General features: G+C 35.5%; 1 protein-coding gene across 1 annotated transcript; it reads left to right on the top strand.

The window, feature by feature from the left end:
• The first annotated feature begins 1,184 nt into the window (after positions 1-1,184).
• Positions 1,185-11,981, top strand: STT3A (staurosporin and temperature sensitive 3-like A). Its single transcript, XM_087320218.1, has 23 exons — positions 1,185-1,336; positions 1,602-1,664; positions 4,359-4,414; positions 4,494-4,565; positions 4,637-4,742; positions 5,732-5,782; positions 5,900-5,995; positions 6,080-6,139; positions 6,239-6,352; positions 6,442-6,528; positions 7,848-7,951; positions 8,367-8,462; positions 8,550-8,670; positions 8,749-8,829; positions 8,922-9,050; positions 9,128-9,400; positions 9,538-9,681; positions 10,149-10,335; positions 10,422-10,519; positions 10,588-10,667; positions 10,749-10,842; positions 10,930-11,022; positions 11,451-11,981. Exons 1-23 carry the CDS (start codon positions 1,241-1,243, stop codon positions 11,529-11,531), a joined length of 2,382 nt encoding a protein of 793 aa, XP_087176344.1. The 5' UTR covers positions 1,185-1,240; the 3' UTR covers positions 11,532-11,981.
• The last annotated feature ends 5,527 nt before the right edge of the window (positions 11,982-17,508 follow it).

The following is a 17,508-nucleotide window of genomic DNA, read 5'->3' as shown; positions in this document are numbered from 1 at the left end:
GAATAATATCGGATAGTTGAGGTTGTAAAGCTCGTTCACATAAAAGTGTTAAGATTGACGTGACGTCCATTGAAAAAATGGCAAAGGTTGTGCGCTATTGAGATTATCCCAAGGGATCAAAGCACACAAAATATGGAACTCTTGCTTTCTAAGCGCATTGAATACAAAACTCTTGCTTTCGGAGCGCATTGAATAGGAAATGCTTGCTTTCTATTTCTAAGCGCACAGAATATGAAATGCTTGGCTTTCTATGATACGAAACGTGCAAGCAGGCAAATTTTTGTTCTATTATGGTCAATTGAGTTGTGTTAAAAGGAATAATGATTAACAATCGGCAACACTTCGGTTTGAACCGAACTGAACCGCGAAACTGCAATTTAATGGCTTAATGGTTTAAACAATCTTTTCATTTTTAGACCTTATTCTCACATTTTAGGAACATCTTAAAAAATTTAAAAGGTCTAAAAATCTTAATATAATATTTCTAGACCTTATTCTCACATTTTAGAAATATTATAAATTTTAAAAAATAAAAAATAAAAACCTTATTCTCACATTTTAGATATATTATAAATTTTAAAAAATAAAAAATTTAACCTATGTTGAAAACCGAAACCGAACCACGAGACCGCGGTTTTTTACGGTTTGAAAAATGTTTAACGGTTTCGTGGTTCGGTTCAGGTTTAATTTTTTTTTTAACGGTTCGGTTCCGAACCGTTGCCGATTGTTAATAATGATATGATTGAAAGAAGAAAATTTTGACCTATGTTGAAAACCGAAACCGAACCACGAAACCGCGGTTTTTACGGTTTAACAGTTTGAAAAATGTTTAACGGTTTCGTGGTTCGGTTCAGGTTTTTTTAATTTAAACGGTTCGGTTTTGATCCCCTCAAACCGAACCGAACCGATTGTTAATAATGATATGATTGAAAGAAGAATAAAGGAAAGAGGGTTCTGGAGAGAGAGAGAGAGAGTGGAGTGTGGTTTTAAGGAGATGAAGAAAAAAAGGAAGAAAAAAAGGCAGGCCATTTATGTAAATAAATAATAATACAGGCCTAGAAAATCTACTCTTCTTTTCTTCTCCTTCTCCTTCTTCTTCTTTTTCTTCTTCTTCTTCCTTCTTCTTCCCCTGTTCTCCTCTTCTGCAGCTCTGAGACAGAGAAAGTACATAGACAGAGAAACAGAGGCACAGACAGCTTGGCTCAGGGACAGTCACAGAGACACAGGATCAGAGAGATCGATGGCTTCTCGCCTCGCGGGAGCCTTCGGATCGATACTCGCCTCCATCATCCTCCTCCTCATCGGTCTCCTTGCCTTCTCTATTCGTCTCTTCTCGGTAATTGGCTCTTCGCCTCAACATTCAATCCGATCCCAGATCTTTGCTTTCTCTCTTTTACATATTAGGAAAAAAATGTCCTTTCTTTCGCAAATTCTTTGATTTCTATGTTTGCGTGTATGTCGATATTTATCTCTGTATTTCTGTCTTTCTTCTTTGGAATGAGCTCAATTTTCTTCCTTTTGCAAATCTATATATATGTGTATCTGTCTGTCAAATTTTCTTCTTCAGACTTAGCTCAATTTCGTTCCTTTTTTTTGTGCAGGTCATTAAATATGAGAGTGTTATCCATGAGTTCGATCCTTACTTCAATTTCAGAGTCACTCAGGTTAGAATTGCTCTCTTCCTTCCGTCCTCTTTCTACCCCTCTCTTCGTCATGTTGTTTTTAACTTGTTAGAACATCTCTTGACCGGAGGTGCAAATTGTTAGTTGCGGGAAAGCGAGCATGGGAGCAGGAGAGAGATGAGTTAACATAAAAATACTTATTATATAGGGGGATCTGTGTCCTATATATAATTGGATTTCCTAATGTTGTATTATTATTGTTATTTTCTTCTACTCGTGATTCCTGTAGATTGTACAAAGAGAACTTGTTTTTGAATTTCGGTCCTTGGAGTGGGGGTGTGTTGTTGATCTGTCAAGATCTGATCTGATGGTTTTCAGATCTCTCAATGCAATAGACAAGGAGTGTGCAACAGAAATCCTTTTACTGATTCATGGTGGTTACAACAATTCTTCAGCTCAATTATAGGTGTGACAACATTGAGTAATCTCAACCCAATAATGCCACAGAAGGAAAGAATACTGCAACATAGAGCTAGCAATATCATCAACCCAAAGTTTTGAAAGGGGACGGAATGTCGTATATCTGCCTAGAGAGAGTGCACTTCAAATAGGAGTAATGGAGGGGAGTACCTCTGACATAGTCTCAGAGAAAGATCATGGAGAGTATAGTATTGGCAGTGTCTGGATGGAATCAAACTCTTGAATAGCGAGGAGCCCCTGATAGAAACCACCTCAGCAAATTGAACAAGAAAATCATGAATTAAAAGAAGATCAAACTTCAGACGGGAATGCTGATTAAATTGTCCTTGATTTGGAAGGTAGAAGAAACCTGTCCAATATTGTGGATGAGAATGTTACTGAGTCCTCCAGTTAAATGATTATGTTCTCAATGAGATGATCAAAGCAACCATCCTTAAATGACTTAATGACAATAGTGCAACTGTCAATTTTCCAAGATTGAAAGATATCAAGGAAGATATGATCACAGTGAGCCGAGTATCCAATATGTGGAAAGAGAGGAGACATCTAGAGTAGATGATCTCTTATCTTTCGTTTCTTCTTTCAGATGACTGCCAAAGCTTCATTTTTCTTGTTATCCTGTTTCTTCTTATGCATCAATATCCAAATTTATTATCGAAAAACTACTTTAAGACCACCAAAATTAGACTGACCAGAGGAGAATGACAATCAACCAGAAGGACTAGGGTAACATGCTTCCCCACAAGTAATAGGTGTAGATAGCAGATGATACAGAGGGGAAAACTACTTTAAGACCACCAAAACTAGACTGATAACCAAAACTAAGACCAAAACTAAACTTTAGGGTTTTCTGAAATTTTTTAGGGTTTCCTGAATTCTTTTCCTTTTGTGCTCTAATCATATGTTTCTTGTTAAGAAATGTGATCAATTTATGCGATATAATTGACCTGAAATGTTTCTGGTTTCAGCATACTCGTCTTGAATATCGTTTCTTTCCTGATTCCATATTACCTTCAGTTTTTGCTTTTCTGCTAGGCCTACCTAATGAACTTCCTTGGGTGCAATGAGATTTTTCCTTGCGTTCTCTTCCTAGTGGTGGCAGGTTTGAGGAATTGTAGTACAGATGGAAGAGACAGGAAAAGAGAACGAGCGACAGAGAAAGCGTAGGCTGCAACAGAAAGAGAATAAACGAGATGCACAGAAAGAGAGGGAGGGAGGTAGAGAAAGAAAGAAAGAGAAAATTAAGAATGAATGAATTGAAGAAGGCAGAATGTATGAATCTAGAAAAGGAAATGATAATAGGATTAAGTAGGAAAGTTTTTTCTTTAATTGAGAATCAAAATCACTGACTCATAGACACACACACACACACACATACAACACATAACACGCACACAGACATACACACATACGCTGCGACTGGAGAGACCGATTCCGAATTTGCGTTCTTTTTTCCCCTGCATTTCTCTATGCTTTTTCAGCAGACCTCCCCCCCCCCCACCGTTGTGCAAATTCTTTTAATTTTATTTTTCCAGAAACTCCTTTTCTTTATTGTTTTGTGAATGTTTGGAACATAGTTTTTATTTGGTTTGATGCAATTTCATCATGAACAATGTAAATTTTTGATCTGGATTTTGACCTCTATAAAAAAAGTGCACTTAATAGAATGACGCACTTAAGTGGGCACACACTTAACCGAATGGTTACTGAGGGAATAAAGTAGATCCTTGATTGGAATGGATACCTGATTGTAAAGTGGAGTGTTCCATACATCATAATCCTCCATGGAGTTGTCAGCTCTGCGTCCTCAGTTTGGCTTCCTATATAATGTTCTACCTGCCATGCTCCGCAGCTGCTGTTCACAAATGGTTGCTTTCTCCTTTCTCGAGTGCTACATTTTAACTTTTCTTTATTTTCTCGCTTGCATTCACTCCATTTCCCCTGTTTATTGGCTTCCACCCAATAAATGCCCACTGGTGGATCTGGTGTTTGTTTGATCTCAATGTGCCCACAATTCAAAAGGAGTTCGTCTGTGGGGTAGATAAGGATGTATGTCTATTGAAGAGTGAGGCAATGCAGATTGATTAATTATAATGGTTTTTGTAACATTGTGAAGTGCGGTAGTATATATTCTTGGGACACGTTGATGCTTTGTAAAATCCGGAAATATTGGCTGCTATATGGAAAGTAATTCACACAACTTGTGAAAAAAATAAAAAATACTGATAGGTGCTCTATGACATCTTCTCTTTACAGTATCTCTCCAAACAAGGGATCTACGACTTTTGGAATTGGTTTGATGATCGCACCTGGTAATTAATTAAGACTATCATAAGTTGCTTTTGCCCCTGTTAATTTGTTTAGGAAACAACTGAAAATGAGTATTGGCAGGTATCCTCTTGGTCGGGTCATTGGGGGAACGGTTTATCCGGGCCTGACACTAACTGCAGGATTCATGTGGTGGTAAGCTTCTTATTGGATTTTTATTAATGACAGAAAACCATGTGGTTCATGTGTTTTGCCTACTATTGCAGGTTTGTGAATTCCTTGAATATCCCTTTGTCAGTGGAGACTGTATGTGTCTTTACAGCTCCAGTTTTCTCTGCTAATGCATCATGGGCAACTTTCCTTCTCACAAGGGTAGATGCTGCTTATTGAATTATTTTGTTTTATGATTTTATGAAATGGATTGCCATTTCGGCAAGTGGTCGTATTTTCTTTAAAAAATGGCTCACAATATTTTTACCAGTTTTTTCTTGTTCTGAGATAGTGAGATTTTGCAAGAGTATTGCAAAATGAGTACATTTTTATACTGCTATTTATGAGTCATAAAATACAGATAATAGTTGCATTTTAGTTTTGCTCAAGTCTGTTATTAGCAAATATTTTTGTTTCTTTTTGTTTTCAACAACTGAATACTGCTGTTTACATTTCGTTCAAGCTCAGGTCTGAATATGTAAATTTTGTGGTTTAAGTTTTATGATAGGGGATTTAGTTTCTATCTATGTTTAAGGTACTCCGATATCTGTCAAATCTGATCTTATTGCAAAACTACTGTGAAATTAGAGTGAAGAAGATTTGATTTTCCGGTACTCATTCTTTTATTTTATAATCAGCAAGTTCTTTCTTTGGGAGGATTTTTTTTATGCAAGCATCATTGTTTGAGCAAACACATTTAGAGCAAAGATCCAGGCAAAGTCTCTTTTCATGTTATAAAGTTCACAAGAAAGTTATAACTCAGAATTGAACAGTATCAAATTTGAGGATAAGAAATGAGCTTAAGAGGCATAATAGTATTACAAATGATTGTAAACATGGATATGTTTGAGCAATTTTGCAATGCATATTCTACAAAATTTGCGATTTACAGTTATATATATATATAGGCTGGAGGTTTTGCAGTTTATTGTTGCTTGAACTGTGTGAGTTAGTGTCTTAACTGATGCGGTCTTGAATTCAAGAAAGTAATACATCATATTATTAATTGGAATTACTTCTTGTCTCCTCATCAAAACTGGAATTTTTCATGAGATTCATGATCTTTAATTGCTAATGAATTTTGTAGCCACAAACTGTAACTTGATATACTGAATTGAAGTCTGAAGCATCAACTTGCATCTATTTCACAGGAAGTCAAAGGTACTGGGGCAGGACTTGCTGCGGCAGCATTGATTGCCATGGTGGGTTTTCCTGTGCTTAACACTAAGCACCCTGTTTTTGTAAATAAAGCATCTTAAGTGGCCAGGTTCAAATCCAAGTATAATTCATATGGTTTTCTTATAATTTGATTCTTTCAGGTTCCTTCATACATGTCACGGTCAGTAGCAGGTTCTTATGATAATGAAGCAGTGGCAATCTTTGCTTTAATTATTACATTTTACCTTTATATCAAGGTGGCTATGAAGTTTCTCTCTGCATTTGATATTTGATCCATCTATTTAAAGGCGAAACTCACCATTTCGTTTCGTTTTAAACAGACACTCAATACAGGTTCCCTTTTCTATGCCACTTTAAATGCTCTTGCTTACTTCTATATGGTAAGAAACCAGATATTACTTTATCTGCTAATTCTTTATTTTTATAACAATGCTTTCTGTTGAGTTCTTCTAAAATAATTCAGCTCCTTCTATTGCTAGGTCTGCTCTTGGGGAGGCTATACATTCATAATCAATCTTATTCCAATGCATGCTCTATTATGCATTGTCACTGGAAGATACTCAGCAAACTTGTACATTGCCTATGCCCCCTTGGTAATGCATGCTGCTTTCTTTGAGTGTTTGAACATATTATTTTGATTGCACAGAGTTTCACCTGAATTCAGGGATATTTGGTTTCGTAGGTTATTCTGGGGACTCTTCTGGCAGCACTTGTTCCTGTCGTAGGCTTCAATGCCGTGATGACGTCTGAGCACTTTGCTTCCTTTCTGGTTGGGTCTTTGACTATCAAGATCATTATTTTTTTGTGTTAAATCTATAAGGATTTGATTTCTGTGAAGTACTTACTTAAAATGAAAGTGAAATAAGGAAAGATGTAGAGACTGCTAAAGATGGTACTGAATAAGCTTTATTATGAATTTGGAAAGATTAGAGTTTTATATCACCAGATTATGTGGTTCTTGAATAATAGGGGCACAAAAACTCATATCAATGCAAGTTGAAAGTGAAATATTGATATAAAATAAAGGCATCAAAAGGTCCCTAAGTATTATAATAGCTAAGGTTAGAAGAAACTTCAGGAGCAGACCATTTTTTTACATACACAACTATATTGGGGCCAAGCATGAAACATGAGCCATATTTTTTACTTTTGAAAATCTGAAAATTTTCTTGTAGAATAAATTCGAAATTGTTTCCAACTATCTAGAAAAATCTCAATTCGCTAAGATGATCTTCTATAATCCATCAACTAAGGAACTCAAACACTTTGTTTCTTTTTCTCAATTTCTGCAATTAGCTTAGGCGAGCTTTAGCAAAACTGTTGTGAACTAATTGTTGAATGGAAAAGGTGAAAAATAATTATATGATACCCAAGGGAGCAGACTCATGTCTTATTGACCCAGCATGAGATGATATTTTCTACCCCAACTTAGAGTGGACTAAATGTTTGGTTATTGCTTTTCAGAATATAGGTCTTGTGCCTTTGAGGTTTAAAGTTGGTAGGATGTTCCCATACCATATGGTTCATTCTTGGTCATAGTATGAAAAAACACAAACCTAAGTATGGTGCACCCCCTGGCCCACTCTGGCCTCTTATCTTTCTTTGCAGCCTGCAGTTCCCTTCGATTCCCCACCTCCTCCAGCCTTCTCTAGTTTTAGGATTCTCTTCTGTCAAGTTTCACCACCTCAGCTAATTAACACACTGATGTCAGCAATCTTTCCTGTGCATTTGATCATATGCTAGGATCTGATATAAACGTGTTCAGAGTAAAAGAAGACAAAGGAAAACATAATTTGAGAAGGCTAGTAACTTAACTGATCAATGTTAGCCAACCAATCTATAGTTATCCATTTAGCTGGTGCCAAATGCATCTGGCATATAGATTTTCAAAAGAATGTATATACATCAGCTGACGTGTACAGAATTTAATGCTTTAGAGCAAAAGTGTCTGTGATGCCATGGTTTGCAGTCTTGAGGATTATGTGACCTTTCGTTTCATGTTTTGCATAGTTTGGACCATCGTTTCTTATTATCTTCTAATTCTGTTGGATTTGTATTCACACCGTTTGCTCTGTTTTTATTTTACAGGTATTAGTCATATTGCATGTCGTTGCTGTAGCTTATTTTGTGAAGCGTCTCCTTACGCCAAAGATGTTCAGAGTCGCAATTACATTTGTGGTGGTGGTTGGCATGTAAGCATCTTTACTCAGCACTGTACTGACATGATATTTAAAATTCTTTTAAGCATTGCATGCAATACCACCATCTTACAGATTACACTTCAGGGGTGGTATGGTAGTATGCAACAGTCAACCCCTCTCACTTATAGATTACATCTGGCTTGTCTACATCTTGGTTAGGCATTTTTAACCCCAACTCTTATAAGGAAATTTCGTCAAGATCCAACCATTTCCTACAGTTCTTTCCTTAAATGTGTTCAAGCGTCTGCCTTCATCTTGGTAAAGTCTGATGATAACACAGAAGATATGACAGGAATTTCATTTAAGAAAATATATGTAGAAGCGGGAATAAAGATTTAGATGTACGAGATGTTTTGTGGGCTTTTATTTACTATGGGTTTTATTTGAGCAAGTTGTTCTTCTCCAGTGCAGGTGCATTGACACTTGCTGTAATTCTAGTCACATTAGTCTCTGCAAGTCCAACAAAAGGCTGGAGTGGGAGAAGCTTGAGTTTGCTTGATCCGTAAGTGCCTTGTGGTAAATCTCTTATCATGCGTTACAAATAAATAGGCGGGTACTTACTTCCGTGCTTTTCTTAACGGATGTGTAGAACCTATGCTAGCAAGTACATACCTATAATAGCAAGTGTTAGTGAACATCAGCCACCAACCTGGCCATCATATTTCATGGACATCAATGTTCTAGCTTTCCTTGTGCCAGCTGGAATCATTGTAAGTATGATCAATTTTATCCATTTTTTTGCTTCACTGAATGTCATCTACTCATTGCTGGCATTCTGGATGACACAGGCTTGCTTTCTTCCATTGTCCGATTCAAGCTCGTTTGTGGTTCTGTATCTTGTTACAGCAGCATATTTCTCAGGTGTTATGGTAAGATTCTTTTTTTTTCTCTACTTTCTTTTCAATTAAAAAAAAAAATAGTTTTGTTTCTTAAATATCCAATATTGTTTCATTATTTTTAGGTTCGACTCATGCTAGTGCTTGCTCCAGCTGCCTGCATCTTGTCTGGGATTGCATTATCAGAAGCATTCACCACATTGACTCGTTCTATCAAGTATCATGGTTCTGATGCAATTGCTTCTAAATCTCTGGTGGGTTTTCAGATTATACCATCAATCTATGCTATTGAAGAAAGCAAATTTATTGATATTGGACTATGTATAAAAAGGAATCTGCGCATACCGAGGTAGCAGAGCTCCAGTCCACTGAATCTATAGATCACAATGCAGCAAATGGATCAAAGGAAAAATCAAATGAAGTGATAACTGAAAAAGGGAAGGAGAAGGTGAGGGAAAGGGCATCGAAACGTACCAAAAAGAAAGAGAAAGATGTATCAGAGAAGAATACGGAAACTGAGAAAAAGAAGAGACTTTTAGGGCTGCCTTATGATGCATCAGCCCTTGGTATTCTATTGCTAATTATCCTTGGGAGTATGTATGTGGTATGTATGTAGTAGACCTTAAATTCAATAAACTGTCTCTTAATCATCTGAATGTAAATGAGGTTGCCAACTTCTTTAAGATATCCTTTTCTGCTCGTGAAAGGAATCTTTTGTAAATTGCCTTTATTTTTTTATAGATTCATTGTGTATGGGCAGCCGCAGAGGCTTATTCAGCTCCATCCATTGTATTGACTTCTCATACAGCAGAAGGTCTGCATGTGTTCGATGATTTCAGAGAGGCATATGCATGGCTGCGCCATAATACTGAGGAAGATGACAAGGTTTACTCCTCAAATCAGATGCAAATTAATTTAAATATGTATATCTTTTAGATTAAAAGATGAAGTTAAAAGTTACAGGGTAGATTCGAAAAGCATCCTTTTTAGCTCATGGATCATGAATTGAAAATTACTGACATTCTCAGTACACAATTAGTTCGTCTTCTGTCTATAATATGATGAAAAAGTATTCTTTTGTTCGTTTTATCATTCAGAGAACTTCTCTTTTCAGTTTTCTGCATGTGTTGCTTTCCTTTCCTTTCCCTAGTTTTCATCATGGTCCCATTACATATTGAGTTGAGACAGAAATTGTTTTTCTTCTTTGCACATTTGCTCTCCCTTTCCTGTTTTGATTAACCCAATAATTTGCTCAAAGTTTTCAAAGAAGATTCTCTGCAGATTTCTCTACCTGAATTGATTAGAAGATTACTCATATTTTGTACCTGAACATAATTTTTTTGGCGATACAGGTGGCATCATGGTGGGATTATGGATATCAGACTACAGCTATGGCAAACAGAACCGTTATTGTGGATAACAACACTTGGAATAACACACATATTGCCACAGTTGGAACAGCGATGTCTTCTCCAGAAAAACAAGCGTGGGAAATATTTCAGTCTCTGGATGTGAAATATGTTTTTGTAGTATTTGGAGGTATGTGGATGTGTATTAAGTTTTCTGAACGTCAAATTCATTGATCTCATTAGATCACGTAAATAACTGGCAGTTTTATAATCCAGGACTAGTTGGCTATCCAAGTGATGACATTAATAAATTTCTTTGGATGGTCCGCATTGGAGGTGGTGTGTTTCCCCATATAAAGGAACCTGATTATCTGGTAATCTTTTCAACTTCTTTTATCTGTTATCATCTTTCAAATCTTAAAAAAAAAATCCTCTTCTGCAGAGAGATGGTCAATACAGAATTGATGCACAAGCCACACCAACCATGCTCAACTGCCTTATGTACAAACTGTCGTATTATAGGTACAAATTTTTCTTATATCATGCTATTCTTTCAAAGGCCTAAAAATATGATGATGGATGAGCTCTATCCTCGTGTTTTAGGTTTGCTGAATCATCGATGGATGGAAAAGGTTTTGATCGAGTGAGGAGGACTGAGATTGGGAAGAAAAACTTCAAATTGACACACTTCGAAGAGGTTTACCCCTGCTATCATTGCACTTGCACTTGAAAGATGGTTAAATTTTGAAGTGATAATCATTTTTGAATCATTTATCATTTCTAGGTTTTTACGACTCATCATTGGATGGTGCGCATCTACAAGTTGAAGGAACCTAAGAACAGGTTTCGTGGCCGGAATAAGAGAAAAGGGAAACTGGTAAGCCCACTAATTTTTTGGCACCTTGTGAAGTTATTTTTTATCAAAATTGGTCCATCAAATTGTTTCAAAAGGTTAGCATTAGAAAGAATTGTAAGTAGACATTACTTACTGGTACATTGGAAAACCCGAAGGCATCGTAAAAACTCATCCCAGATGTAGTGTGAACTACATCAGAACCTTATTTCAAATTTATTACCTATTATGTTTTGTATGTGCACACCAAATACCTTTAAGCCCCAAGGCCAATGTGTTCCTTTAAACTGCCAATATTTTGTTTGATTGGCTTCAGCTCTTGGTGTCTTTAGCCTCTTGCTTTGTAAATGCTTATTAGCATTATAGATAGCTTCCATACATAGGATATGAGCTAACGTTGATATAATTTTTCAAAAAAACAACTATATGACACATTTTTTCTGATTTTTCAGACTGGTAGTAAACCATCGAAGTTTAGTAACAGCAAGCGATCACCACGGAAGAATCCTTTCAGCACTGTAGCTCTTCATTAGGATGTCCTCACCATGATCCCCAGTTGTCATGCCAGAGGATTCGTAAAATTAACTTCTTGGTACAATGAGAGGAAAACTTCTCATCGTTCAAGAAGTGGGGAACTGTAGAAGTGATCGATTGTCCACTTCTGAGCAAGCGATCGAAAATACGACTTCTATTGGGAGTTCATGAGGTTTAGGGTAGGAAACACCATGAGGATATGCTGGGTTATGTTGTACCAGTGGAATTTTCAGCATTTAACGTTGATGGATATTGTGCAAGCAAGCAAAAGGTGATGCATAAATATTTTGCTTAAATTTTGAAAAACTAACGTGGGAATTATATAGTGACCAATTCAATACTCTTCCTTCCAAATTACTGATCTAGGTCTCTTATCATGTTATTTCTATTTACTTTGTAGACTGCTTGATTTAGAGTTACGATTGACCTGGTTGACATGTTGATGTTGACCTCCCGTCTTCCGCTAGTGTCTAAGCATCACGATCATAAATGTCTTTACTGGAATGTTTCCTTTGGTTGGAAATTTATAAAAAACCCAAACAGATTAGTCCTTCCTGTGATTAATGTATGGGTGCACTGTGCATTATATATATACACATCTTGGCACCATTTAAATTTTGTCAAAAACTGTTCGAGTATGAAGACTCTCGCAAACTTTGATGACATGTGAGATTTGATGATTGATGAGTTAGATAAATGTGAATGGGATGAAGACTTGCAAACTTTATTATCACCGCCTGTCTCCTCTATAACTAGGAGTTTGTAACAGTGATTATTGTCAATTTGTTACGCGAGTGCTTTGCATGCATATAAAAGATATGGCGTCTTGAAACTGCACTTGAATTTGAAATTTTCTCTTATGAGGGGGAGTGCTGGTTATTAGATCAATCACCTCCTCTGCAATATGACGTTGACAATAATTGAGACATAAAGCAGAAAAGACTGGGTAGGTTGCACTGAAAACAAACTGCATTGCCTCTTAAGAAAACCTGGTCAGCTTATTAGATAGATTAAAGAAACTATTGAGTACAGTGCAGAGTACATTCCATTTTGTGAAGGTGACTTTGCTTAGAGTTAGTGTAAGGACATTGTGCAATTTCCTTTGATGGGAGTGTAGAATTCCATATCTTTGCAACCATATAGATGCAGGTGTGTGGAAAGGTCTTTGTTATTCTAGTTGGTGAAGGTCAGATTTGATATATTTTCTTATTAGTTGCTAAGCAAGGTGGCAATTAGAGATTTGAAATCAAATTTTTATTTCATCTCAAAAGTAATTAGGGGAGTCATCTACCTTATATATATCTGAGGTGAGATTTACAGATTACAAATGGTCCATGTTGAATGGGAAATTGATGATACCATTTCTTAAATGAGCCTTATAACCCTACACCTAAAAAATGCAGTCCCATAATGCATATACACAATACTTTTTTTTTTTCAAAATTGAGATGCCTAGTGTTATTTATAGCTTATGCACGAATTGACCTCTAATGTATGTGATCATTTGCACAATAGTTCACGCAAGTGATTACAAGTCTTTGTGTAAGTAGAATTTGTTATCATAACTAAAAGTCCGAAGTAGAAATTTGGAATTCCGTTTTCATTCATGAAATAATATAGTGTGTCGCGAAGGAATAGAAATTTTAATTATAAAACAAATGTTGGACTTGAAGATGGGTTTAGTTCTATAAGGTCAAAGGTTCAAATTTCGAATGTTTGGTAGAAACGTTGGATATGAATGTGTCCGATGTATCCGCATTGAACCCTTGTACTGGATGGCCGATAGACACAAAATAGGGAGGTTTGACATGGGTGTTTTGTATGGTAGTAATATATGTGGCAGCATGTGAATTACATATAGAGGGTCTTTGAAGAGGTATGTAGATTCTCACACCAATTGGAAGGGGGAATGGGAGTGTCCAGAAGAGCTAAAGACATCTACGAATGTAAGTTGTACTTGAAGGTGTGAATATTTAGGGTTATGGTTTCACTACCCTATATTGTACTTAAATATTTAAGTTTGTCTATCGATCTCTCGAATTCTATTTAGCTATTTGATCTCTCTACACTTGTTTCTCACACGCAATTCCTCTCCATCAATCAATTTCATTTTCTTTGTCATTCTTCATATCTCTCCTCACTCATAGCCCAAGTTGTTCCAACGCACTAATTGTGAACTTTATGACCATGAATATGAGAAAATATACCATAATGTTATGGATGATCACCAAAGTATTTATTATGTTTATGTCATGTTTGTTCCCTTCATTAATGTTCTTATTCAACAACTTCAAAACAAGTGGCCACCATTATGTACTAGTATCATAAAACAATTGTTCCTCTACTTCTTGGACTTTGACAAAGTTGGGATCCATGCCACAATCATATTCTTAATTGATGAAGCTTAGTCCTATGCCAAGAGGTTGATGCTCTAGAAATGGGTTTGATATTGCATTGATTATAAAAGAGCAAAAGAATTTAGTTTGAGATCATGCACATTGTTAACCCCAACACACACTAAGATTATCTTGTCATGATAAAAATAAAGACCTCATGAGCTTGGGACCCTCCCTTAATATATTCTTGTGGGTTGGATGATTTAATGAGCCTAATCATGAGACACCTAAGGTTGGAGCACTTGTCGAAACGTTATCATTTTTAAGAGAATAAAATTAATAAATTTGTATGGACCCTCCATTCAAGTATTCTTATGAGTTGGATATTACGAAAAACTTGATGTTGTTTGTGACACCTCATTGGACACTTGTCCTAAGATGGTTGTTTAAAAGAATAAATCAATTGAAAAGATTTTTTTGGTAAACCCTTGTTTAATGTGCCAATCTAGACTAGTATGCATGTGTAAACTTGTCCTTTGCAACTTCGTTCAGTGGGGTAGGACTAGCCTACAATAAGGTAATACACATGAACACGTTGGGTCATTAGACGAACATTTCCGCAACATTGACCTAGTTATAGTTTTTCCACATCTCAGTGACAAAAAACCTTGTCTTACTTGAAAATGGCAATGCTGCGAAATATACTTTGTACATAAAAATAAAGTATTTCGTGGATTTGGATGAAAACGGAGAGTTTAGGTATTTACTTGAAATGCTAGACTTTGTACATAAAAATAAAGTATTCCGTGGATCTGGATGAAAACGGAGAGTTTAGGTATTTACTTGAAATGCTAGACAAAGTGTTTAAAAGAAATGAATAGAATATGCTTTGGAGCACTAGGTGGAAAATTGAGGGGTTTTGGTAAAATTTACAAGCAAAGTGCGTTGTGGAAGCTACTTGGAAAACAAATCGAATGTTCACCAAGTGTTGGTAGTAAATGTGATCTTATGAGAGGTTTGGTACAGGTTTCCTTTTTCGGGGAGTGATTGATTATATAGGTTCCGAAAACTCAAGGAGTGCCTCCAAATTATGATATTATACGGATGGTAATGATATTTGGCAATATATCTATCTATGTATATGCCTCTCTCATAGATACCAATACATCCCAATATATCCATTAAATCAATACCAATCCATCCATCTATACATACCAATATACACACTACATCCATACTAGTACATCCATCCATTACATACATACCAATATATACATTACATCCATCGGCATCCATCTATACATACATACCAATATATACATTACATCCATACTAGTCCATCCATCCATCCATCTATACATACTAATACATCCCAATATATCCATTACATCATCACCTCCAAGAATGGCACTCCTCTCTCGCACGTCCAACCTCCAAAATGGTTGTTTCCTTCGCCGATCACATAGAGTTTGAAATCTTGTAAACTATTTATACTAATGATTTAAGGAATTGTTTTTCTTAAAAACAAAGAAATAAATAATATATCCATTACATCCCATCCCAATACATCCAATATGCATCCATCTATAAACACCAATACATCCCAATATATCCATTACATCCATATACCAATGCATCCATCCATCTATACATACATATATAACATACCATTAGATACATACCAATACACCCCAATACATTCATTACACATACATCCATCTATACATACATATATAGCATACCATTAGATACATACCAATACACCCCAATACATTCATTACACATACATACATACATATATAACATACCATTAGATACATACCAATACACCCCAATACATTCATTACACATACATCCATCTATACATACATATATAGCATACCATTAGATACATACCAATACACCCCAATACATTCATTACACATATATAGCATACCATTAGATACATACATACATATATAACATACCATTAGATACACCCCAATACACCCCAGTACATTTATATATATATATATATAATGTATAATGTATATATATATAGATTGATTAATGAAATTATAGTTTGGTGTGTGCATGGCCACCCCCACCCATGTCTCCACGTTCCTTCCTTTCCTTGTCCCTTCCAAATTATCTTTTATATTAAAGAAAGTAGGAGAGAGATTTTAAATCTAAGACTGAGTTAGTTAATCGATCGATTGTCATCAGCTTCTCCTGAAATCACTCTTCTTCTTCAAAAAAGCAAAAAATTTAAACTTTGATTTCTGTAATAATTCTGTCTTGGATTACTGCTACTGCTACTGCTACTGTTATTATGGCTGCAATTTTCCGGCATTAGTACAGAGATCAATTTTAGGGCATTTCTTAGGTATGAAGAAAGAAGGTTTGCTGATTAATTTGGAAGGACTCTGTTTTTAACATCTCTATTAATTCTCTTAATAATAGTACTCTTTTTTTGTTTCTAAAATGGCGTTTTATTGATTATCTTGTTAGATTGTTAATGTCTAATAACCCATTTTTTATTTATTTCATTCATCTAGATCTAATCGTCTTGCTTAATCTCATCAAATGATTGGCCACATTTGTTTAGTTAATTAAACATAATTCTTTTCTGGTGTGTGTATTAATCTTATATTACAGTCAACATACAATTTCATGATGAGAAAGCCAAGCAGCAATTTCGATTCTAGTAATGAAGATGATCTCATCTCATCATTGCAATTCGAATCATTCCGCCGTGAACTATCTAATTTGACCGCCGGCAAATTAGAGTATCCCGCCTTCGACACAGATCCTCACTATTCCTCAGTTGACACGGTAATTAATTTGTTTACTACTGCAGATCACTATTAATTTCTAGTCACTCTTGATTTCAAATGGAAAAAAATTAGTAACTCAAATCATAACGATTAATCTTCATGATTAGTAGCTCAATATGATTGAATCTGACAATATTGATTGAATTAGGAATATGGCAAATTAAAACTGTCATTATAAATAAATATATATATATATATATATATGCTGTTTGTCATTGAGTTTTTGATACTTCTATTAGTTTGTACCAATCAATAATGTCATCTATATGTTGGTCCATTTAAATGTTTTGATAATTCTATTGCATTGAATGGATGGTGGGCTATTTAAGAATCCATGTAGAGATCCACAGAAATCGACATTGAATTATTTGATGTGGATCTACAGATATGAGTGAGTAATTATTCTTCCCTGATGATTATAATCCCAAGTAATTTCGTCATTACTATGATCATACTATCATTCAATTTACGAGTTGCTAATGATTTCACACTTATATGTGCCTATCATTCAGTACCCAATTGCTGTAATTAATTACTAGAAAAACTAGATTATTAATCATGATACCATGATTATCGTCTCTAATATAAATACTCTTCTCAATCCTACACATACAAATCCCCGGTTATACCTGCAAAATTTAATTTTTTTCCCAGGCATTCAGTTTTCCTATATACTGTACATGCAGATTCTGATTTTCCATCGAGTTTTGGAGACTTAATCACAATATCCCGAAAAACCATTGAATTTTGAGATTTTATTCTCATTAATTTACATTTATGGAGCTAATCTCATTTTGCTTAATATGATTGTAAAATGCAGCCTT

The sequence above is a fragment of the Azolla caroliniana genome, unplaced genomic scaffold (genome assembly GCF_043228905.1).
Source record: "Azolla caroliniana isolate FFs.n. ecotype wild unplaced genomic scaffold, voAzoCaro1.0.p SCAF_5, whole genome shotgun sequence".
In the NCBI taxonomy this organism is placed as follows: Eukaryota; Viridiplantae; Streptophyta; class Polypodiopsida; order Salviniales; family Salviniaceae; genus Azolla; species Azolla caroliniana.
The sequence above is the reverse complement of the archived record's forward strand: the minus strand, read 5'-3'. Positions and strand labels throughout refer to the sequence as shown.